Here is a 24,356-nt window from a genome sequence, read left to right as displayed (position 1 = left end):
GCAAATTATGCAAAAAGCCGCAACTTATAGGTCGAAAAATATGTTAATGTTCCTACTTTGTGGATTTTTACCTATCGCAAGGGTGTCTGGAACATAACCTCCACCATAAGTGAGGGACTACTGCGAGTTATCCTGATTCATGCTCAATAATTCAGGTAGAAAAATCTAACAAAGTTACATAAGGTCCTCTGGACGGTTTCTTTTTATTGAAACATTTCGTCTTTCATCCAAACCAATTGAAAATGTTGAATACAAAGAATCCAGTTGTATTTGTAAAAGTTGGTATTTTACCTGGAGCTGGGTGTCTGCTGCTCCACACACCTTCTTGGACTCACATAGACGAGCCACCATACTCTCAGGCATTGGCTGATGAAACAAAGAACACTTTTATAAATCATGTAAACCCATTTCCTTCGATGTGAGATGAATGTTTATGAAAATGTTCATATATAAATACTAATTTTAGGTCTTTAGTCTTCATCTTGAGTATACCTTTCCACTTTCATAATGACGAGCAAACTGGCTAATGACTCGGTAGTCTGTGGCGAAGTACTCCATGAGGATGGAGGGGACTTCAGCAAAATCAGTTGCACATCTGGTTCCTAAAAAAGTAACAAAATAAATTAAAACTAATTCAAATATGTTTGACTTTATTCTTGTTTTGTGAGTTAATGCAGATATTTCATGTTAAACATGGTGCTGTGGAAGGAAGAAAAACCTGAAAAGAGAACAAAAAAATGTTGTTTTGATATATTTAGGATTAAGACTAAAGTATTTGGTAGGAATAAAAATAAGAACTAGAGAAACTGCATTTCCTGAAAAAATGCAGTGTGAATGCTTATTGCTGAAGAACTTGCTGAAAAACTGCTGAAAAATAGCTGAAATGAAAGAACAAGCCTAAGCTAGCAGAAGAAAACAGAAAGAACACATATTTACTAAATTAGGTTAAAATAAACAGAAATGAGCACAAAAATTAGTAAATTACCTAATAAAGCTGAAATTAGCAAAACATTTCTGAAAAGTAGCTGAAAAGGCAAAAAGTACCAGAAGTGGGGAGAGCACAATTGTGCTCAGTTAGGCTTGAAGAAGCAAAAATGAGCACAAAAAGTGGAACTTATCTGACAAAAGCATACATTTGTGGAAAAAAACCCAGCTGAATAGTAGCTACAAAAGCAGAAAGAAGTTGAAGTGACCAGAAGAAAGTGGAGAGAGCATATTTTTTGCTGAATTAGGCTGAAAAAGTTTAAATGAATGCAAAAAATGTGAAATTAGCTGAAAAAGCTAAAATTAGCATAAAACAGCTAAATATCAGCTGAAATAACTGAAAAGAGCAGAAATAAGCTGAAAGGAGCATAAGCTGAAATTAGCAGAAAGAAGTTAGAAGAAGCACAAAAATGTTTTAGTTAGCAGAGAGAATCTGAAAGGAGCACAGAACAGCTGAAAGAACAGCTCATTAGCTGAAAGTAGCTGAAACAAAGTTTAAATTTGCACAAGGAAGCTGAAAGAAGCTGAAGCAGAACAAAACGTGAAAGGAGCAGTAAAAGGTTGTAAACAGATCTAAAGGTTTGAAGGATGTAAAATGAGCTCAGTTCATTTTCGATGAGGAAAAAATGTCAGAAAAGGCTAAATATTTCAAAAAGCTAAAGTTGAACCAATACCAAAGTCATTGCACCCTTCTCCTGAACGGGCTGAACATTCTGATTTATGATTTGTTGAAATAGCCCAAAAATTGTGGAACGAGAAAGATGCCGACAAATGTACGGAAGAAAAACGGATAACATGCACATGCACGCTTTATGGGCATTCACACAATAATGTTTCACGAGGGGAGATACAACAGACTTACTATTTCTATTTCAGCTTTCATAGTTTCAATTTCAGAAGCATTTCAGAGCCATGTAAACATGGTGTCCACTGAAGAAACAGGCTCCAGTTGTAGTAAAGGATACGTTTATTGGGCTTAAATACATTAGTGATCTTGAATTACCGGGCCTTCGTCTATTTCTTTGGCCACATGAAACAATATCAAATGGCAGCTTTAACAGTCTAAACCTTTCCTTAGGGCTCACACTTGATCGGATTTACCTTCCGTTTAAAGTCACTACCCTGTAACCTAAAACCTTCAGCTCTGTATCGGACAACGTAACTCAAAACTTGTGACAATTGGGACAACATAGCCACCTTTGAAAGGAAAAAACCCTCCTGAAATGTCAAACACGAATAACTTTCCACGCTGTGGGTTATTGCTTCAATAAATCGTGTTTTCCCAAAGTAGACCAAAATTTAAGCTGTACAAGTTTCAGCTTTGTTACTAGTGTGTGTGTGTGTGCGTGTGCGCGCCACCTGTCACATGCTGGTAGTGAGTACGTCCCAGCATGGAGTGCATGGCGTGTCCCATTTCATGGAATAGGTTTTCCATCATGCCTGGAGTGAGCAGGGTGGGGGCGCTCTTTGTGGGGTGAGGCAGGCTAAGCATCAGCACCACGACGGGCAACTGGTACTGGCCCGTCTCCTGAGACCAGCAACCACCACGAATGGTGAAGTGACAGTCCTGGGAGAAAAAGAGGGAGAGACGGCTAAAACAGAAGCAACTCAAGCATTGAAGGATGGTTACAAACATAACTTTTCTAAATGTTTGACCTGATAATAATAAAATTTTCATTTAGTACCTCGAACCAAATGATGCAAAACTAGTTCACTTAGTTTGCTTTATTTTATGCAAAAGAGTCTACCTGTTAAAACATATCTGTGAGTGGCAAAGAGCCTGAGCCTCTGGCTAAAGCTAATTACGAACAAGGACTGGAGTCAGGAGTTTTTTAGTTTTTTATAAATGGGATTAAACTCAGCAGTGAGTGCATGCTCTACTATTTTATTTCCTCACTAAGAAGGTAATGGATTTTGATAGCGGTGAAGGACAGATGGGACTTTGACAAACCCAAAACAGGCAGTTAAGTTACTAACCAAATAGAAAAAGTTGCGAAAAGCATCTGTGAAGAGTTTGGACATCATGCATCCAAAGACACATTTCACCAGGAGTTACTGATGAACTCAGAATGTAATACTGGACAGTTTCTCAGCAACCTTTCTCACACTGGCTGACATTAATGTTCATTAATCCAGTTTTCATACAGAACATCAAACACCACTTCCTCTTTGCAGACCTACCCCTGCTTGGTACGACTACAGAAAGAGATTGAACACTCTTGTGGAAGCTGTGGCTGAGTGGTTACAGCAGTCGTCCTCCAGTGGGACAGTTGGGGGTTCGATTCCACAAGCAGTCATATGCTGAAGTGTCCCTGGGTAAGACACTGAACCCCTCATTGCCTCCGATGTGTGTCCAATCAGTGCATGGATGTGATAAAGCTCTGATTATTATTTGTACAGATCTAGTAGAGTGCTGTATGAATGGGTAAATGAGGGCACAGATTGCGCTGTAAAGAGCTTGAGTATCTAGATAAGATAGAAAGGTGCTATACAAGTACAGTCCATTTACCATTTACTCTTCAAAAACAACACCACATGTCTGCTATTTGCCAAAGATCATGTGAACAAGAAAGCTGATATAGTTTTATTAAATATTTTTTTCAATTTGTTAATTTGTTAATCTGTGTGTTTGCATACTAAGCTTTGATCTGTAAGTGATAGAGTAAATGTGTATCTGCAGGTATATATTGATGTACGTGTATGTAGCTATGCATGCATACACAAGACTTTCAAAAGAAAGATTCACCAATTTGATCAGCTTTAATAAACAGGTGAGCAAGTAATTTATCTGAGTTCTGTTTTTCCTTATGTTGACGGAGGACCTTTGACAGCAAGTCATCCATCCATCCATTATCTTTTACCCACTTCGTCCTTGTTTCTTAATTTAGAAACAAACAAAAATAATTTAAATGTGCATAAACTTCTACCCCCCACTGACTGACTAACACTGGTCAGTTGTAGTGTGGCTTAATTAAGTTGTATTTTGCAATCATTCTTATGAATTAATTGTAATTTGTGGAAAAAATACATACTTTTGAAATTAGTTAAATAAATGTTAGCTCAAAAGTGAAAGTAAGAAAGAAAAACATCAACAAAAAAATGTGAACTAAAGAAATTGCATTTCCTGCAAAAATGTAGAGTGGATGCTTATTGGTGAAGAACTTGCTGAAAAACAGCTGAAATTAGCTTAAAAAAAAATAATCTGAAGTGTAGCTGAAATGGAAGAACAAGCCAAAGTTAGCAGAGGAATGCAGAAAGAACATATATTTGCTGAATTAGGTTTAAATTAGCAGAAATTAGCAGAAAATTAGGAAAGTAGCTAAAAAAGCAGAAATTAGCAACAAAAAATAGCTGAAAAGTAGCTGAAATGCAAAAATGAGCTTAAAATACCAGAATGAATTAAAAGAGCTGGAATGAGCTCAAAAAATGTGGAATTAGCAGAAAAGGCTAAAATTAGCATCAAAAGAGCTAAATAGTAGCTGAAAGAGCAGAAAAAGCTGAAAGGAACAAAACAATCTGAAATTAGCAAAAATAAGTTAATTAGGCCGAAAGTAACAGAAATTACCACGAAAAACATGGAATTTATCTGAAAACAGCTGAAATTAGCTAAAATTGGTAGTTGAAAAGGTAGAACAAGATTGAATTAGCAGAAGAAAGCAGATAGGACATGTTTGCCCAATTAAGCTTAAAGACGCAGAAATTAGCACAAAAAAGTAGAAATGGTCTGAAGAGCTGAAAAGTAGCAAAAAACAGCAGAAAGAAGCTTAAATTAGCAGAAGTGGCGAGAGCACATTTTTGCTGAATTAGGCTGAAAAACTTTTAAATTAGAGCAACAAATCTGGAATTAGCTGAAAAAGCTCAAATTAACATCAAAACAGCTTAAATAGCTGAAATAGCTGAAATAGTGCAAAAAGCTGAAATTTGAAGAAATAACCAGAGAGGATGTTGTAGTTAACAGAAAGAACCTGAAAGAAGCACAAAACAGCTGAAAGAACAGCTGAAATTAGATGAAAGTAGCTGTAAAAAAGTTTAAATTTGCAAAAGGAAGCTGAAAGAAGCTGAAGCAGAACAAAATGTGAAAGAAGCAGCAACAGTTGTAAAAATATCTAAAGATTAGAAGGATGTAAAACGAGCTCAATTCATTTTTTATGAGAGAAAAATAAAAGGCAAAAAAGGCTAAATATTTCTAAAAGCTAAATTTGCACCAACACCAAAAGTCATAGCGGGATTGTCCTGAAAGAGCTGAACGTTTTGAAATATGAATTGTTAAAAGAGCACAAAAATCACGGAACGAGAAAAATGTACGGAAGAAAAATGGATCACAATAGTGTGAATGCTTTACAAGAATTCACACTATTACTTTTAGTGTCACTGACTAAAATGATCAAGTCCATACGCACCTGATGAGGTTTATCTTGCCGGTGGAAAAAGTCACAGTAGATATATCCCAATAATCCATCCGTGTCGTGCACCACAGCCTTAATACAGACACATAAAGATTTAATCATAAAGAACTGACGGTATCTAAAAATACTGACCTTTGAAAAAAGACTTTGGTTTGAAACGGGATAAAAATGTACTTTGCTACCCCCACAGTGGTACTGGAAACCAATAATTATTGACCCAAGACTTTATTCACCAGTTTGCGAACATCTTCGCTCCACACTTCTCCAGCTCCTGGATGCTCAGACATGAGGGAGACACCGTACAGCTGAGAGAAAACGTTGTTCAAACCTTCCATACATGCGCCGAGAGACAAGTAGGGACTGTACAAACTGGGCTCTATGTTGTACCTGGAGTGAGCAAAAGACAAATCAGAATGATGGAAATTAAACCAGCAGGTAGGTTTTTTTTTTTTTTTAGATAAATCCAAATATTTTTCCTCCTAAAGGAAGACTAATTTATACTTATAAGATATATGCTAAACACTAATAATGTAGAACAATACAGCGTAACAACAGCAGCCCGTAACTGCTTAAAATACCAAAAAATTACCATGCTCAATAATCCAGGTATACAATCCTACAGTTTACAGTCAGGTCATCTGGACAGTTTCTTTTTTTTCTCTGAAACGTTTCACCTTCCATCCAGAAGGCTTCTTCAGTAAAAAAGAAACTGTCCAGATGACATGACTGAAAATTGTTGGATTGTATACCTGGATTATTGAGCATGGTAATTTTTGGTTTTGAACCAGTTTGACATGACTGTCGACGAGGAAGAGGGCCGGCACCGGAGGAGGGGGCGTGCCAAAGACACCATCTTAGCACCTACATAATTGGTTTGTTCCACTTTAGAGTAAGCTGTTGGGGGAAGAATCAGTTTTGTGTTGTGTGTTTCCTTGACTGAAGAAGCCTTCTGGATGGAAAGTGAAACGTTTCAAAAAAAAAAAAAAACTGTCCAGATGACATGACTGAAAATTGTTGGATGCTTAAAATACCGTAACTTAAAAATACAACGAGAGAAATGTTTGATACGTAACCATGTTACACTCATCATGTTTCAAACCATTGGTGCCAAACTGTCAAAATAACAGTGATAAAAATGTCAAAAAGACTGTCCAATTTATTTTAATATATATATATTTTTAAGTCTTCTCTTTGTACAACAACTAAGAATTGAGGCGCATGAGGGCAGTGGCAATGGACATACTGGAGCAGGTGTGAGGGGTGTGGGTGAATGCCGAGCTAACCAGGCTGTCGTACACGGGCAGAAGCCCATAGCCAGCCGCCATGAACAACCTGAGGAGGAGCCAGGGGGTTTCACAAGCGGAGGAGGACAAAAGTGAGGAGGACAGTGAATTCAGCAGAGTCTGGCTCTGAACCGTCAAGTGAGGAATGTCCAACAATCTGAACAGCTGCCCAGTTCAAGTCCAAGCAGACCTACTATCCATGGCTTGTAATGAAAAAAATCAGTTTTTTTCTAGGCTATGATGCTTGACACAAACAGAGCGTGCTCTATTCACACAAGGAGAGCTGTTGGTCAGGCTATTTCTGGTTGCTCTCTAAAATAGTTATTGAATGAAGTGTTTGCAAATGTAGGTAAAACTAGATATTTATCAATCTGTTAAAATACACCAGAATACAGGAAATGGCATCTACTTTATTCAAAATTTTCTGGGGGAGAACCCCCAAACTGAGACCCCCACCCTGCTATTTGTGTTCCGGCATTGTTTGGCTTACAAATTAAGCCCTGTCGAACACCACGTCTGTGAATTCATCTGTATCAGTGATGAATAACAGACTGCAGCTGAAGTCTGCTCTAATCAGCAACTCCAAAAATATCTTCTCGTGTGCATTATTGTCTGATTTTCATCAATTTAAAAAAGACATAAGGAAAAATAATTAACGTTAAATCTAAAATAAATTCCATCACTCAATCGATGGTGTCAGATTGCACGGTGAAGCAGCTCCCATGCTTCTGCTGCAACACCTTCAGTAATAAAAGACACCTGAGGAGGAGTGAGGCTGCAAAAACAACTGGCTCTTCCCAACAACATGAGCGTATATTCATCTAGATCCAGAGGAAAATTAGATAAACATGACTTATTGAATGACAGCAGGCTGGAAAAACAAGATTCAGAGGAACAAAATTTGTACCTTTCAGCACGCAAGACACCACTGAGGAATGGATGATCCCAGGGCATGAGCTCCTGTTGAAAAACAGAGGGCTTAATTCACATTTTACACAATTTCAAACTAGCCGAGCTCACCCTAAACAGAATTAAAGTAATTCACGTGAAACACACTGATTTAAACCTTGAACATAATACTTTTAAGAACACATTGGAGGGCATGGTTTTATTTTTGCCAGGATCAAAAATAATAACCGTGTAGCAGTGGGATATACAAGAATGGCTTGTAAAGAAAACTCACTGAATTACGAGGGTTGAGTTTTTTCTTCATGTCTTTCATCATCTGAAAATCTTTTGCTGTTCTGAGATAAAAGGGGAAAAAAAAAAGAAAAGTTATGAGCTAAGTGACTGGAGGCATTAATTCCTGGCTGTGTGCACCTCTTTCTGCTCAGGGTCAACAGGGGCCAGAACCTATCACAGCATGCATTTGGCTGAAGGCAGGGAAACACCCTGGACTGACTGCCAGGCTAACAAGCTCACAATCATTCCTGTGGGTAATTTAGAGTCTCCTGGTCCACCTGACATACAAAGTTCTGGACCGTTTCAGTAATCCACCACACAAAGAATACAGTTGCATAAAATGGGAACACAAAACGCCCGAGGCTTTCTTAATGTGAATCACTGGTGATAAAATCCACGTCGATACGTCCTGTGTAGATCTACAAACGCCTGGATTTTAAAGAACAGACATTTTCAGCAGCTCACTGTGTTATTAGCTATGAAGGCATGAACCTGATAGCAACATAAAGATTTATACAATAGCATTTGAGGAAAAAACACTTGAAAAATTTAAAGGCTGCAGCTATTGTTGTTATTCATTCAACCTTTATTTATACAGGTTAGTCTCATTGAGCCTCCACGACTCATTTACAAGAGAGACCTGAATTAAGATCATAATGATTGTGTGAATGTTTATGAAACGTTCACACAATTGTGATCCATTTTTCTTCCGTACATTTTTCGACATGATTCTCGTCCTGCAGTTTTCAAGCTATTTCAACAAATTATAAATCAAAATGTTCAGCTCGTTCAGGAGAGGGGTGCAATGACTTTTGGTATTGGTGCAACTTTAGCTTTTTGAAATATTTAGTCTTTGCTGACATTTTTTTCTCATAGAAAATGAATTGAGCTCATTTTACACCCTTTCAGATCCGTTTTCAACCTTTTACTGCTCCTTTCACATTTTGTTCTGCTTCTTTCAGCTTCCTTGTGCAAATTTAAACTTTGTTTCAGCTACTTTCAGCTGTTCTTTCAGCTGTTTTGTTCTCCTTTCAGATTCTTTCTGCTAACTACAACATTTTTGTGCTTCTTCTAACTTCTTTCTGCTAATTTCAGGTTATTATGCTCCTTTCAGCTGATTTCTGCTAGTTTCAGTTATTTCAGCTGATATTTAGCTGTTTTTATGCTAATTTTAGCTTTTTCAGCCAATTTCACATTTTTTGCACTCATTTAAACATTTTTCAGCCTAGTTCAGCAAAACATTTGCTCTCTCCACTTCCTTCTGGTTATTAAAGCTCTTTCAGCTTTTTTAGATACTTTTCAACTGTTTATTTTTTTGCTTATTTCAGCTATTTCAGATAATTTCCAATTATTTGTGTTTGTTTCTGCTTCCTAATTGGGCAAACATGTTCTTTCTGCTTTCTTCTGCTAATCTAAGCTTTTTCTACCTTTTCAGCTACCTTTTTAGCATTTTGCTTTTAGCTAATTTCAGCTGTTTTCAGATAAATTACAAGTTTTTGTGGTAATTTTTGCTACTTTCAGCCTAATTAACTACTTTCTGCTAATTTCAGCTTGTTATGCTCCTTTCCGCTTTTACTACTATTTCAGATACTATTTAGCTGTTTTATGCTAATTTCAGCTTTTTCAGCTAATTCCACATTTTTTACACTAATTTTAGCTCAAACCACTTCCTTCTGGTAGTTTAAGCTTATTTCTGCAATTTGAGCTACTTTTTATCCATTGTTTTCTGCTAATTTCTGCTTATTTAAACCAAATTCAGCAATTGTGTGTTCCTTCTGCTTTATTCTGTTAATATAGGCTTGTTCTTAATTTCAGGTACATTTCAGCATGTTTTTTTTAGCAAGTTCTTCAGCAATTAGCACTCACACTGCATTTTCGCAGGAAATGCTATTTTTCTAGTTAACTTTGGTCTTGGACCTGCTAAGATTAGCTTTAAGCTTGTCCATCTGGTCAGAAATACAATCTTGCATCAAACTAAGGTTGTTTAAAAAGCCAGCTACTACACATAAAATATTAATTTTACATAATCTTTCCACAAAACCCAAATCCAAAAGATCTGAACTACCCCTTTAAAATCTATAACAATCACAGAAAAGTGGACCATACCGATGCGACAGCTTGTCTGTTAACAGCTGCAGGAAGCTCATCACTGTCTCTGCAGGGGTTGAGAAGGAAAAAACAGCATCAGCACTCTGGGACTCGTACAGAAAGAACATCTCTGTGACCTGCTCTGTGGAGCCAAGACTAATTATTTTCAAACTCACAAAGTATCACATAACAAAAGCTAAAAATCAACCTGGTGTTTTGGCCATGGTTCCCTTTAGAGCCCTGTGTCCGTACGACTCGTAGCCCACTAGTTTGGCTAGTTTGTATCTGCATTTCAGCAGCTCCTCTAGGCACTCCATCAGATCTGCATTAGGATAGAGGTAAATCCTGTATGCAATCTCACGAAGCTACATGGTGGAAAGAGAACAACAAAGTTTATTTCAAACAAGGCTGCAAAGACAATCAGTAACGACATTTATTCTTAAATGTTGGTTAAAATATCGTCACTTTCCTTCCTTTCTTTCCAAATGTAAATACTTTCCAACAAATGAATTATATTATTGCTGGTTGATAGAGGAATAAGAAGTGAAGATGAATCACTTTTAAAAAGAGCATTTCTAAATGAGTTCACTCAAAACTAAATCCACCTGCATAGTCTGAGGTGTAACAAGGGCACCACCTGCTGTATGACGGAGTAGTTTCAGTACAGACGTACCAGATCATCAGGGGAATCTGCATGTAGTCCCCCGACTTGAAAGAAGCTTCCCTCACTTGCAAAGTGCACGTGTAGATGGTTGGGAATCACAGACTTTGAGATTCTGTTTGGCATGTGGGAGCCAATCAGGAACTCGTTGTTCAGGTCCAGCAGCTTTACATGAAGGCCAACAGCCTCTTTCCTCTGCAGGGGTAAAGGGACACATAAGTGCACGTGTTACACAGCAAGAACTTGGAATTATTGAGGGGTTGTGTGTGAGTATTTTTCAAAATAATTTTATTTTTACTCACCAGTTTGTCATCCAGATGAATTCCACTGATCTCAAAGTCGAACATGAACAACTCTGCCACTCGCCTGAAAAGACCAGCACATCAAATCTAAACCTTCTCTTGATTTGACATTACACCTCGCCGTTCAACTTTTGTGGACTCGCAATAATAAAAATTGTAGTTTTGTCAAAATATCTTCCTGATCCTATCATGCAGCTGATTTTTGCAATTTTCAGGCAGGCGGGTTTCAGAAGTTGTCCTCCAATATTGTGCAGATTTTTAACCTTAGTGATTAAAAGGAAGCACTCAAAAGATGCTTCTGTGGCTCTGTGCAAACCACTGCCCCCTCTTTCAAAGGCTTTTCTCATGTCAGGGGACCTTTTTGACAACTGCTTCTGAACGTATTCCCGACTTTCATCACCAATAATAATAATAATGATGTCTGTTCTAAACTAGGGGAAAATGTACTTGTGTTGTCAGAAAAATGACTCTGTGCATTTTTACACATTAACAACTGCATGTGCTTATGTTTATGTTATATATTTAATAAAATGTGAGCTTAACCAAGACCTCATCCTGCGTCTTCTCAACTGAGAGCACAGTACTGACGTCATAACGAAGTGCTCTTAAAGTGACAGTACAGATTTGTAGGTTTTAACATAACACGTTATACCCTCACAAAGCAACCGGCCCAGACAACATCCCTGGGAAAGTGTTGAAGGAATGTGCCGATCAGCTCTGTGAGGTGCTGGCAGACATCTTTAACTCCTCCCTTACCCTGGCAACAGTTCCCACCTGCCTGAAGACTGCCACCATCATCCCAGTCCCAAAAAGCTCTACAGTGACTGGTCTGAATGACTATCGGCCAGTGGCCCTCACCCCGATAGTCGCTAAATGCTTCGAAAAACTGGTCATGACTCACATCAAAACTACCATCAACATCAACGAGGACCCTCATCAGTACGCATACCGTGAGAACCGATCAACAGAGGACGCAATCTCCTCTGTGGTCCACACTGCGCTCAACCACCTGGAGCAGAAGGACTCCTACGTCCGTATGCTCTTTGTGGACTTCACATCCGCCTTCAACACCATGATCCCCCAAACCCTGATGGACAAACTATCCACACTAGGACTAAGCCCCTCCATTTGCAACTGGGTCCTAGACTTCTTAACAAACAGTATTTTTAATGCATACAATCCAATCTATCAACAGGAGCTTTTAGAACATTGCCTTTGCTTTGATTTGTTGGTTGGTGCACATTTTAACAATCAGATAAGGTGCGGGTCAACATGTTCTTTTCTCATCTACACGTTCCCCTCTGGGTTGTGTTGGTGTTCTTTTCACTCTTTGGTTTGTTCTACATGAACAAATTATATTACAACTGTCAAGATGGACGCCACATTATTATTTTCTCAGGTCTCTCTTGTAAACGAGTCCTCGAGGCTCAATGGGATTAACCTGTCTAAATAAAGGTTGAATGAATTTTACGTTGCAGATTATTCTGTTGTTGAACGTGCCCTTCGCAGCGATGACTCACAGCGTGGGTCTTTACTGAACGAATGTGTCACTACACTCAATTATCAGAGTCAGAGTTTTTTATTGTATACACATTAAATATTGATTATAAACATTTACGCCACCATTAATTTCACATTCCACAGTTTTTCCTGCAAAAATATGATATTCCTGTAGGAAAAAGCCCAGGCTGCCCCAGACATATTGAACGATGAGAAGTTTGAACAATTTGCTACAAAAAGTTTTAGGCTGGAGTTGATTTAATGCAGTAATCAACTTTGGTCTTGACCCCACCCAGATTAGCTTTTAGCTTGTCCATCTGGTCAGAAATAAAACCTTTTTTAAACTGAGGTCTTTAAAAATAACAATCTATAACACAAAAAATATAAACTGTTCATAAAACTTTCTATAAAATGCCACATCAAAAGATCTGAACTATCCCTTTAAGTCTATAATATTCACCGACATGTGGACCGTACCGATCTGACAGCTTTGCTAACAGCTGCAGGAAGCTCATCACTGTCTCTGCAGGGGTTGATGAGCAGTCATGACTGAGAGCATGGGCCTTTAGTTATCGTTTCTTCGTTAATCTCTCTTTCTGAAGACACTGGATGATAAAAAGCTCAACTCCACTGTTCTTCACTGACCCCTCCCTTTCTCTTTTGTCGTTAAAATTCATTTGAACCGTCCAAAGTTAAAAGCAGCTAAGCTGAGAAGCTAAGCTACAAGCTAAGCTAACAGGCTGACCTCAGGGAAAAAAACTTCCATCTTGTCAAAGCTCCAAAATTCATGGTTGAAACTCGTGCCTTCATGTAAAAAAACTTCTGCAAAAATAAGTTGAGAACTTGTTTACTGATTTTTTAATTAAAAGCTTCATGTGACAAATGCTATGTTAAAGAGCTCAAACCACACTGAGCGTCCACCATTTTGAGAACCAAAGAGAGACAGCACATGTCACGTCAAGGGGCCTCCCTCCCATTTTTTTTAAGAGACACGCTGCTTGCTCCCTCACTAGCCATTCTTCAATTCAGTCTTATACTGCCATCTGGTGGTTGAAAAAAGGGACTACATGCAAAACAAATTAAACGTTTCTTCTTAACTTTGACAATTATTGTTAATTATTGTCAAATTTCAAACAATATTATCGTTTATCGCAATCATTTCTGAGACAATTAATCGTCCAGCAAAATTTGTTATCGTGACAGGCCTAGTGAATGACTGTGCTTGTCTGTGTGATTCATTGTTTTTAACCATCCGTGGCCAAAACTAAAAAATTAGTAGTCAGAGGTTTTTTGTCATCCCCTCTCTTTTTTATTACAAACAATTGGGCTAAAATATGGACAGAAAACATGAAAAAGTGGTCAAAGTCCAAAGAAAACCCTTGAAAGACCTACAGAAAAAGATGACTTCTTTAATAAATTACAAGTCTGCCTCATTGAGTTAAAATGTGAAGAATTGAGTGTGAAGAAGCAAAGTTAAATAAACTGCATAAATACTGAAAAATAAAAACCTTACCTTGTGTCAGGGTCCAGCTGAGCCACAGCCTTTGGGTTGTCCAGCAAATTCTTCAGGCTTCTGCACAATTCAACATTGGTGTTCAGTCTGAAACACAAAAAAAACAGCTAATTTAAACATCTACTTTAAGACATGAAGCATGCTGGGAAATCTCTTCACTAACACTCAACATGAGTATTGCTGCTCAGCCACAAAATACATTTAGAAAAGAGAAATAAAGACACACAAGGCCTCTTACTTCTCCACAACGGTGCCAATCTCTATGCAGGCCTTCTCTGCAGCCTCGCGGTACTCTGGGTCTGGATGAGCCACTTTAATAAAGTCAGCCTGCATGAAACAATAACAATAATTCAACAAAGAGCAGAACATGTTCATGTGACAAGTGTTGCAGCTAGACAGCAAACACTACATCATGTCTCTTTGCTGCTGCAAACTTTACCGTTAGCCAAACAGTGGTGGATATAACCAAAATAAATATTTTAATATTATACTAGCCCTGTAGGCATTATTCCTGCCCAGACAGATGAGTTTACAATAAATATCAGCAGCACTGAAAGTTGCTGTAAAGCTTCAGTCCAACCAAAGTTGATTTCTTGACTTACACCTTTGTAAATACCACTCTGCAAACTTTGATATGAAGCCTGACTCACCAGATCAGCTACTTTACACAGACCATCAGAGAGCTGGTCAAAACACTGGACAGTCTCCACACCTGGAGGGGAAGAACAAGCTCTCTCCAGCAGGTGCTCTGTGCTCTGCAGGGCTGCCCTTGTTGCTACCTGGAAACCTGCAGGACAGGTGAGTTCAGGGACTCCAAACAACCCCTGTAACCACGGGCCACACAAAAGTACAGAATGAAAATTACGTTACATACTATAACCAAAAATAAAGCAGCATTTGTATTTTATTTGTTTAAATTAGAAGAGTGTGGTGTGGTTAAATATTGTACGAACCACGTTTTTCTCAAAAAGCTCCAGGCTCCTGTGGGGTTTGGTATTAAAAGCAGCTCCAACAGGTGACCAGGTGTTGACATTTCTTCGAAGTGTCCACAGCAGGTTCCTGTGCTTTACGAGGTGAATGAGACCTTTACACGCAAACATCCTGCACTAACTGTGTCCTGACCGAGTTTACTTCTGCGGCATGTTGACGGAGGACATGCTAAACTGTAGCCTTAATGTTAGCCTGTTAGCAAAAGTTCTGAATGTTCGTACTCAGCCTGTTTAAATGACACATTTCAAGCTTTTCTTTGGATATAAAACATGCTTTTCAAGACACATGTGAAGAATGCTTGTCTTGATCTTTGTACCCTGCTAGCATGGTGGTACCTGGCTAATCAATGTAAATTGCAACGTCTGTACCTCGGAGCATTTTCGTGAAAGAGAAAAAGACCAATAGGTTAATTTAAAAAATATTAAAATTAAAAACGATGAAACTTTGTTAACATGCTTTTGTAAATACTGCACGTCTTTAGAACATATTTAAGTAATAACTGTACGTGAGTTGTGTCGAAAGTGCGAATGGCTAACTGAAACTATTTCGTCACGAAAAGGAAGGAAGTCCGCTTTTTTTTTTTTTACTTCACAATAAAGGCAGGTGTTTTTTAACCAAATGTTTTTGACATCGACATGAATACGTATGTATGTCTATGGACAGAACGATTTACAACTAAAATTACATTAAGAAAAATATGACTAGCCTCTACAAGCCCCCTGCAGATGTTGGACGCTATCATACCATACCATTTTATTTATAGAGCACTTAAAACAGGGACCAGGCCAACCAAAGTGCTGTACAGACAGAACAACAGGTAACACACAAAGCAATATACAAAATGAAGTAAATCAGAATATAGACATAAAAACGTTGCAGATAATAAATATAACTAACCAGTGTGGAGCATACAGGTTCAAAACGCAGATCATCTGGTGTTGAAAGCCACTGAATAGTAGTGAGTTTTTATACGGGATTTGAAAACCGAGAGGGAGGGGGCCTGTCTGACGAGCAGAGGTAACTCGTTCCAAAGTCTTGGTGCGCTAATATTCATAACTGGCTGTAACTACCATATCTACCACTGCACCCTGTATTCACTGGTTACCATTAACTTCATGTAGACTCTCACTGGTACATTTTCATCTTTAAATCACTTCTTGGTCTGTTGCCTTCATACATCTCCTTCTACATGTCTCTGCGTGAGTGCAGCTACAGCGTGCGCTCTCAGGACATTATTACATGCAGTGTTCCCTGTGTGGACTGAAGGGTCTTCTCCTACTCCGCTCCCGTTTCCTGGAATATCTTGCAAAAAGATCTGAAGCTCTCAACCTTGACCTCTCTAAGTGGCTTCAAACATCTGTTAAGTTCCTGGCAAGAATCAATGCAGACATTCAGTAGCTTTCAACACCAGATGATCTGTGTTTTGAACCTGTATGCTCCACACTGGTTTGTCGTCATTATCTGCATCGTTTTTATGTCTATATTCTGATTTACGTCACTTTGTATATTGCTTTGTGTGTTACCTGTTGTTCTGTCTGTACAGCACTTTGGTTGGCCTGGTCGCAGTTTTAAGTGCTCTATAAATAAAATGGTATGGTACATGTTCCTGTTTTTGGTATCGCTTTACAATCTAGCTGTTTTTGTTTTATTTAATACCATTGTCTTTCAAGTGTTTTTCTCATTTTATGTGCTTTCTTTTAGCGTAATTCTTTGTTAAAATCAGGTCTCTCTTGTAAATGAGTCCCCGAGCCGCAATGGGACTAACCTGTATAAAGGTTGAATGAATAAAATAGCCTTCTTGTAATTACGAGTGTGAAAAGCTGCACCTAACACTTTTGGGTCGCAGGTTCTGGATAAACACTCAGGTTACGCAGGAAACGCCATTCTAATTAAATCATACACCGTTATAGATTCATGTTTTTGCTCGAAAGATTTGTGTTAAACTGCTTGCAGTATGATAAATGGTAGCATAAATATACACTCCCGTTTTGTTGTTATAAATAAGAAATCACTTTTTGTGAATGGGTTTTTTAGCATCTCATTACCTCACAGCGACTAGTCGACTTTTATCATGCTGAAGTCGACTTTTAAAAATATGAAGTCGTGCAACCCCTAGTATGTCTATACTGCATGAACCCTGACCCCTACCCATGATGCCCTGCATGCAGAAAACTAGAAAATGGCCTCATTATTCTAACAGCAGTCAGATTAAAAACTGGAAAACAAAATGCATTAATTATGTAATCCAACTTCCACTGGCTTTTCTGATTATGAGCAACTATCATTTACTTGTTTTATGAAATACATCAAACAATAGATGATTTTTTTCTTCATATGACAAGATGAACTACTGTATTCTTCTTGTGCAAAATCGACACAAAACACACTTTGAACTGACGTCTTTATTAACAGAAGAACTGGTTCATTGCACTCCAAGACCACATTGCATCAATAATATTCCTGCAAAATTGTTTATTAAAGATGTAGTATGAAAAACATTACGGGAAAAAAATATCAAGCAACTGTTTTCAGAAACCTAAAAAAAAAAAAAGTTTAAATCAACTCAGAAAAAAACTAATACTGAAAGCAGGTAACAAGACAAATAAAGGTCTTCCCAATATGAGAAATCATTACATTGTGCTTAAAGTACTAATGTACTTTGCAAAAACAAAAAGAGTACCAGTCTAGGACATATGGCAATTAAACGTAAAGAAAAAAGAACCCCTCAAACTTAAATAAACGCTTTGCTATTGACTGATCGTCCAGCTGTTCAATTTAATTCTCTATCGCATATTTACATCTGTTCACTACAAAACAATTTTAACATTAAAAATAAAGAAATGTGTGGGGAAGAGAGTTTTTGTTCATTTGGCTCACGTCATCTTCATACAGTCGAGCTCTGTGTGTGTGGATTTACATAGGAGTGCTGTAGTCGAGGATCATTTGTCCCAGTCGGCATGCTTGGACATGAGCCCGCCTGAAATCATCTCGTCCTTATCCCAGCTCAAAAACAACTGCACGTCTCGACACTACAGTAAACTTAGTTGACCCCTGAGTTTCTAATGCAAAACTAGTGTATTAAATACCTCATTACAGTGTTTCTTAGTGCAAGCCAGCAATATGCTTGATTTAACAGAGGTATATTAGATAGCACCCAAGCTGACAAGATTCCCCAGAACAGTTATTCTGCCGGCCGAATAACTACAAGCAGTCTGGTAGGTGGTGTTCTGCTCCGGGTCTTTATGAAAAAACAGCCGTTCTAATGCTTGAATTTGTAGAACATCTATAAACATGTTTTTTTTTTTTTTCATAGAAAATATAAATATCCCTGAATGAAATAGATTCACAGCATTTTATTCAGACTCCAGTGCTACTACCATCACATGTCCTGAACCTCACCAGTCAATGTCCACCTTTTCAAACAAGCCTGCAGCTGCCCCCCCCCCCCACTTCATTCACTGTCGTGATAATTTACCGTCCGTTTCCCGCGGTTTCGGGTGTTGATGCGTCTTTGTGGTTTGCTGCACAGCTCGTCGCTGTCCTCTTCCTCCGAGGCGACCCGGTGGCGCCGCGGCCTCAGCTGGCGGCTCTCGGCCCGCGTCCGTGCTCGACTTCTCTTTGGACTGCTGTTGGACCCTGAGCTGGCACATGATTTTTCAGAGGCAGAAGACAATCGCTCGCTTTCTGCGTCTGAACTGTTCTTGCTGCTGCAGCTTTTCTTTCTTTTAGGTTTAGGCTGCCTCGCGTTTTTCCTTGAACGGGCAACACTCTCCTCCTGACTGGAATCGGAGTGGGATGAAGAGTCACGCTCTCGTTTGGATTCCCTTTTGGAGTGCTTTAAGGAGCGTGACCTGCTGTTTTTATCGTTTACTGGCTCCTTCTCTCCATCCTCCTCCTCTGTGGTGTAAATCCGTTTCCTCTTGGTGGACGGCTGATTCCTTGCTTCAATGAGAGATGTTCTCTTAGACATCCTTGTAATACACTGGTCATCACTGGAGTCTGTGTCTCTCTTTTTACCATTTCTTTGTCTATGCTGGTTTGCTGAAGCAGACTCCTCCTCAGAAAGAGAGTTGTCTATGATGTATTTCTTTTTTGGTAGAGCTCGAAGGTTCAGCCGTCTGTTCGACGCATCGTCGGACATATCTGACTCTTCTTCCGATGATCCAGTGGAACGCTTCCTCCTCGACTTCTGCTGAGGTTTGTACTCTTGCTCTGAACTCTCTGAAGCTGATGTGTTGCAGCGAGGCCGTTTACTTTTATTTCTAGTCGGCCTCTTCGTTTCAAAGTCAGACCCATTTTTCACTCCTTTCTTGCGCGGGCTGGATCTCTTCGGTGAATCGCTGAGTTCATCTGATTTTGCACCTTTATTAGTTGAGGCAGGTTTTTGTTTGTCTTGGCTTTTTGATGGCAGAACTTTACTTTTTTTCTTAGAGTCCATGGGGAATGACTCTTTCACATTTTGTCCATTTTGGTGTAGGTTCTGAGAACTGTCCTCTTTATAGTCTTCATCTGAGCTTACAGGAGGTCTGCGTCGCGTGGCTTGGCCGCCCACGTCATCCTCCTCCTCGCTAACAATCCTGGTTTTCCTTCTTGAACTGGTTGCCGTGCTTCTCGAGACTTTCTGATCCTCCTCTTCTGCAGAACTGTCCTCTGGAGGTTCTTCTTGCTCCGAGCTGCTCTCAGACTTCCGATGTTTTCCACTGTGTCCATTAACATGGGACAAAGTGTCTACAAAAAAGGCAAAAACGTTCATTAGATGAGAACGACCTCAACTGCTTCCCTAGCAAAGTTAAAAAGAAAACTTGTAGAAGGACATTTCTTACCATTTCTTTTAGTCTTGGCAGTCTGCCACATTGTCTTCTGTTTTATGGACTTTGCATCTCCATTTTGTTTAATCTGGAAGGAGGATGAAACGTCACTGTTTTTGCCCTCATCCTGAGCCTTGGACTCATCGGATTCGTTGGCATCCTGAGAACCTAGAAAACAAAGCCAAAAAGGTATCATAAATACATCTGATCAAATAAATAAGTACCGTAAATGCCGGTGTACAAGCTGCTACTTTTTTTCTCACAATTTAGACTACATGGCTTATAAACTGGAGCGGTTAATAATGTATTTTTTTTAAAATAATTTTAATAATTTACATCTTTACATTTTGTTTCGACAGGCTTACTGCCATCATGGGCTTTTGTGACTGAGTGAATGCCTCAGGTAATCACATGTACCAAACCTCTTGCTCATTGTTTCAAATTCCCTACTATAGCTCCACCCACTCTGTCGTCACGTGACCAGAAGTCTAACCTTAATGACCAACGAGGTACTGTCATTGAGTTACAAGGACCCACCCCAAAAGATAGACGCGCATTAATTTCTTCAGAACAGTTACCGTATTTTACGCCTCATGCACAGACCTGTTCATCTGTTCAGCAATAACGAAAAATACAGAGAATTTCTTATGATGCAGCTTTCAAGTTACCGTAAAAGCCATCGATCTGGCTGTCGAAGGAGCAAACAGTCAGCTGCTGAAAGCAAGATGGAGGCAGTGCGTGATGATATTTTTCTGAGCCTCGAAGGGGACTTTAGTTCACACAAGGACGCAGAACATAGCAATGAGTGACTTTTTGTCGACTACCGGTACTTAAAAATATTTTTTTGCTGTGTTAATATGGAGAGCCATTTCATTCAAAATGAAAATAAATAAATAAACAGTGTTATTTAAAAATTATTAATAAATATTCCATTGAATAAATAAATATCATCATGAAATAAAACATTTAAATAGAAATGTTTAGTTTTTTTCCCACAATTTATTTTTAATTTCAATATTTATGTATTTAATAATGGAGTTTCATTTTGTGACACTTATTTTGTAAAGCTACTTTACATATTTCAGGGGCTTTTGTTTTTTAACCCCATTTCTCATTTTTAAGCACTTTTTATTTCATGTTCTTCGTGTTAAAAATGAAAAACTGCGTTTAAAAGTGTCATAAAATGAAACTCCATTATTAAATAAAAAAATCTTGAAATAAAAAATAAAAAAAATCTTGAAATAAATAAAAATAAATCTTGGGGAAAAAAACTAAACATTTCTATTTAAATGTTTTATTTCATGAGAACATTTATTTAATGGGATATTTATTCATATTTTTTAAATAACACTATTTATTTATTTAATATTGAATGAAATGGCTCTCCATACATTAAAGGCATTTAAAAAAATAATAAAATTTACCAGCTGTTCCCCACCTCCTGGTTCATGAGGGCTCTGCTGAGCAGAAGTCGTCAAAATTAATTTTTAAAGCAGTCAAGTCTGGCACATGTTTTAATAAACATTTTAAAACTCCTTCTGTGTGACATATTTTTGTGTATGGTAAATATGCATTTAAATACTGGTTTCTCATTTAAGCTTACATCCAAACGCATGAAACGGAGCAGAGACAGCGGGAGGGCTCTTCCCCCTCCGTCTCCTCACGCGAGCTCTGCTGAGCAGAAATCAGGTCAAATTTATTTAGAAAGTAAATTTAAAAACAGCAGCTGTTACCACAAGTGTTTAACAATAAAAATCAATTATACTAATGAATATTTGCTGTATTTTACCGATACTATTCGACTTCTGGTAACATGACCTCGATAAGACTTCTGAGTAATATTCACTGGTATATAATTTTTAAATAATTTTGGTTACGTAGGTGTTTGGCACTGTTCTGTCCAGTGACTATGCTTAGATAGTTCTTGTGTTAACTTTGTGGGTCAAATGATTTTAACAAAGGATGACTGAATTAATGAGTCAGACCTCGAAGCATCATGAAGACTTTTGACGATTACACAAGCCATAGTCTATGAAGCGCCACCCGGTGGCTGCTTCTTGTACTACAACAGCTGCACATAATGAAAGGAGCTGGGCACAGGTTGTGATAATGAAATGTGGACACCCGCAGCTTAAAACTGGTGCGTCTTATTTATGTATAAAAATATGTTTTATCTTAATTTAGTATGCGTGGTTTACAGTCAGGTGTGTTCTATAGCCCGGCAATTACGGTACACAAGAACATACATATTTGCCTACCTCTTGCTGACGTCTCTCCATCTGTGTCTGAGCTGCTCTGGATCACCGCACTGCGTTTGCTGATACGAGCCGTGTGGCGAATACGGCTGCTCGCCTCCTCCTCTTCAAAGTCTTCATCGGATGCCTCAAGAAGTTTCATCTTGTTAACGGCGGCCCTTGCCGTCTTTCTTTTGAGAGACCTGCGCATGCCGACCTCCTGTTCTCCATCTGAACTCTGAGATGCGACTCTGTCAGGGTCCCGGTGGGGACGCCTCTTTCGGCGCAATGTCCTGCTGCTGTGGCTGTTGGTTTCCGCTCTGCTCTCTGAACACATGCCGTAACATCCGAACGTGTCAGTGGACGTGTTCTGCTCAGGTTTGGAGGAGAACACAGTAAACAAGTTTTACCTGCTCTGGTTTTGTCTCCAGCAGCACAGTTTCTGGTCAGCCGTGTCCTCCTGCTTGGATAGAGACAATCTGAAGACTGAGAAGATGCCTCCCTGTCTTCCCCACCTTCACTCTCAGAATCCTCTTCCTCCTCTTCCTCTTCACTGTCAGTCTGAGCAGCTAGCCACAATGACACATTTCCAGACATTATTTTTAAAAGGCACAATTTAAGAATGCAACACTATATTCTTGGTGGGGTTTGTGTGCATACTTCCTTCCTGACCTTTTTTCCTCTGCTTGGAGCGATTGCTTCTTGTAACTCTTGCTTTTTGCCTGCTTCGATGAGGCTTTGAAGAACTTGGACATTTCTTCTCTTGGTCCGAATCATTGGGTTCACTCTCACTCCCAGACTCTAAAGAACCCAAAAAAAAAAAAAGCTGCTTCATATGATAAAAATTTAAATGTGCAAGTGGGACGAGGCACAGTAAGAACTTTATTCTCGTTCTACAATACCAGACTTCCATCCACCGTGATTAAGAATCTTTGTGACACGTTCATCAAACAAGTTAATTTTAGTGTCATGTCTCCAAAATGTAGAATTTATATCATCCGGATAATTACGTGCCATGAAAACTCAGTTTTAAATGTTTACAGCAGGCTGTTTCAGTGTTTGTAGCAAAGAAGAAAGAAATGTTGACGCCTGTGTCTCTTTCCAAAATAAGAAAACCTCTCTTCCGTTTCACTTTTTATAACGGGTAGCTTTTAAGTTGTAGCTTCTCATGTCCTAAAAACATCTAAAACTTTTTAGACTAGAAAGTGCCAACAGTGACATTTGTCTCAAATAACTTAATAAATTAAATGGCAGCCAAAGTTACTCTTCAAGTCATCTTGCAGCTAGTTATAAAATGTGCACTAAGTTTCTCCGTACCTGGTGTGGATGAGGCAGCTTTGGAGCAGGAGTCGTCCTCTGAGGAGCTGCGACCTGAGCTCCTGCCTCGACTCCGCCTGGCTCTCTCAGGAACCGACACTTTGGTTGAGGTAGATTTGGCTACTGATACTGACTCCAACTTTTCCTGAGTTTTGACCCTTTTTTGACTTGACAAACAAGAAAAATACCACACGTCAAAAAAAACATGGTTACATGTAAACGCATCAGACAGAAACTAATCAAAGAAACATGATTTGGTAGTGTGCCTAGGCCTTTCACGATAAATTTTGCTGTGCGATTAACTGTCTCAGAAATTATTGCGATAAACGATAATATTGTTTGTAATTTGACAATAATTTGTAATTATTGTCAATAATTAGTAATTATTGTCAAATTTAAGAAGAAATTATTAATTTTTGTTTGTAGTACCATTTTTGATCACTGGGTAGCAGTATAAGCCTGAAGTGAAGGATGGATAGTGAGGGAGCGAGCAGCATATCTCTAAGAAAAATGGGAGGGAGGCCCCTTGACGTGACATGGGCTGTCTCTCCTTTGTTTCGGTTCTCAAAATGGCGGACGCTTGGTGTGGTTTGAGCTCTTTAGCATCGCATTGGTCACACAAAGCTTTTAATTACATTTTTTTTTAAAAACAGTACAAGTTCTCATCTTCTTTTTTCAAAGAAAAAACTTTTTACATGAATGCACAGATTTCAACGGTGAATTTTAGAGCTCAACAAGACGGAGTTTTTTTTTTCCCTCGAGGTCGGCCTGTTGGCTTAGCTTGTAGCTTAGCTTCTCAGCTTAGCTGCTTTTAACAATCTAAAAACATGATTTTGGACGATTAAAACAGATTTTAAAGAATAGAGAGAAGAGAAAGGGAGGGGTCAGTGAAGAGCTCCAGAGTTGAGCCTTTTGTCATCCAGTGTCTTCAGTAGAAAGAGAGAGACGAAAAAAACAATAAAACAGATAAATGAAAATGAGGTTAATAATTTTCATTTATCATGCGATTAATTGATTTATTGATTATTGCGAAAGGCTAAGTGTGCAATCTGTTGCGCAACAGAGAGAAAAAAACAAGTTGCAGCAAG

At 38.7% G+C, this 24,356-nt stretch overlaps 2 protein-coding genes across 2 annotated transcripts in view; both read right to left on the bottom strand.

Moving 5' to 3' along the window:
• The window catches only part of mipepa (mitochondrial intermediate peptidase a), a 49,580-nt gene extending 34,332 nt beyond the window's left edge, over positions 1-15,248 (bottom strand). The window contains exons 1-15 of the mRNA XM_037678132.1: positions 14,873-15,248; positions 14,570-14,743; positions 14,158-14,246; positions 13,920-14,006; positions 10,907-10,970; positions 10,617-10,799; positions 10,152-10,308; positions 9,962-10,010; positions 7,857-7,917; positions 7,581-7,633; positions 5,624-5,777; positions 5,385-5,462; positions 2,344-2,551; positions 493-602; positions 292-366 (exon numbers count right to left, since the gene is read on the bottom strand). Of these exons, the coding sequence (XP_037534060.1) occupies positions 292-366; positions 493-602; positions 2,344-2,551; positions 5,385-5,462; positions 5,624-5,777; positions 7,581-7,633; positions 7,857-7,917; positions 9,962-10,010; positions 10,152-10,308; positions 10,617-10,799; positions 10,907-10,970; positions 13,920-14,006; positions 14,158-14,246; positions 14,570-14,743; positions 14,873-15,019 (1,689 nt within the window). The 5' untranslated portion in view covers positions 15,020-15,248. The remainder of the gene's footprint in view (positions 1-291; positions 367-492; positions 603-2,343; positions 2,552-5,384; positions 5,463-5,623; positions 5,778-7,580; positions 7,634-7,856; positions 7,918-9,961; positions 10,011-10,151; positions 10,309-10,616; positions 10,800-10,906; positions 10,971-13,919; positions 14,007-14,157; positions 14,247-14,569; positions 14,744-14,872) is intronic.
• Positions 15,249-18,025: 2,777 nt separating this feature from the next.
• The window catches only part of brwd1 (bromodomain and WD repeat domain containing 1), a 40,732-nt gene continuing 34,401 nt past the window's right edge, over positions 18,026-24,356 (bottom strand). Inside the window, exons 39-44 of the mRNA XM_037677458.1 lie at positions 23,269-23,435; positions 22,624-22,752; positions 22,362-22,520; positions 21,976-22,278; positions 19,733-19,885; positions 18,026-19,637 (exon numbers count right to left, since the gene is read on the bottom strand). Coding sequence (XP_037533386.1) covers positions 18,361-19,637; positions 19,733-19,885; positions 21,976-22,278; positions 22,362-22,520; positions 22,624-22,752; positions 23,269-23,435 — 2,188 coding nt within the window. The 3' untranslated portion in view covers positions 18,026-18,360. The remainder of the gene's footprint in view (positions 19,638-19,732; positions 19,886-21,975; positions 22,279-22,361; positions 22,521-22,623; positions 22,753-23,268; positions 23,436-24,356) is intronic.

This window comes from Nematolebias whitei, chromosome 6 (assembly GCF_014905685.2).
Source record: "Nematolebias whitei isolate Nwh7 chromosome 6, NemWhi1, whole genome shotgun sequence".
Lineage (NCBI taxonomy): Eukaryota > Metazoa > Chordata > Actinopteri > Cyprinodontiformes > Rivulidae > Nematolebias > Nematolebias whitei.
Note: the sequence above shows the minus strand (reverse complement) of the source record. Positions and strands in the feature narration are given on the sequence as shown.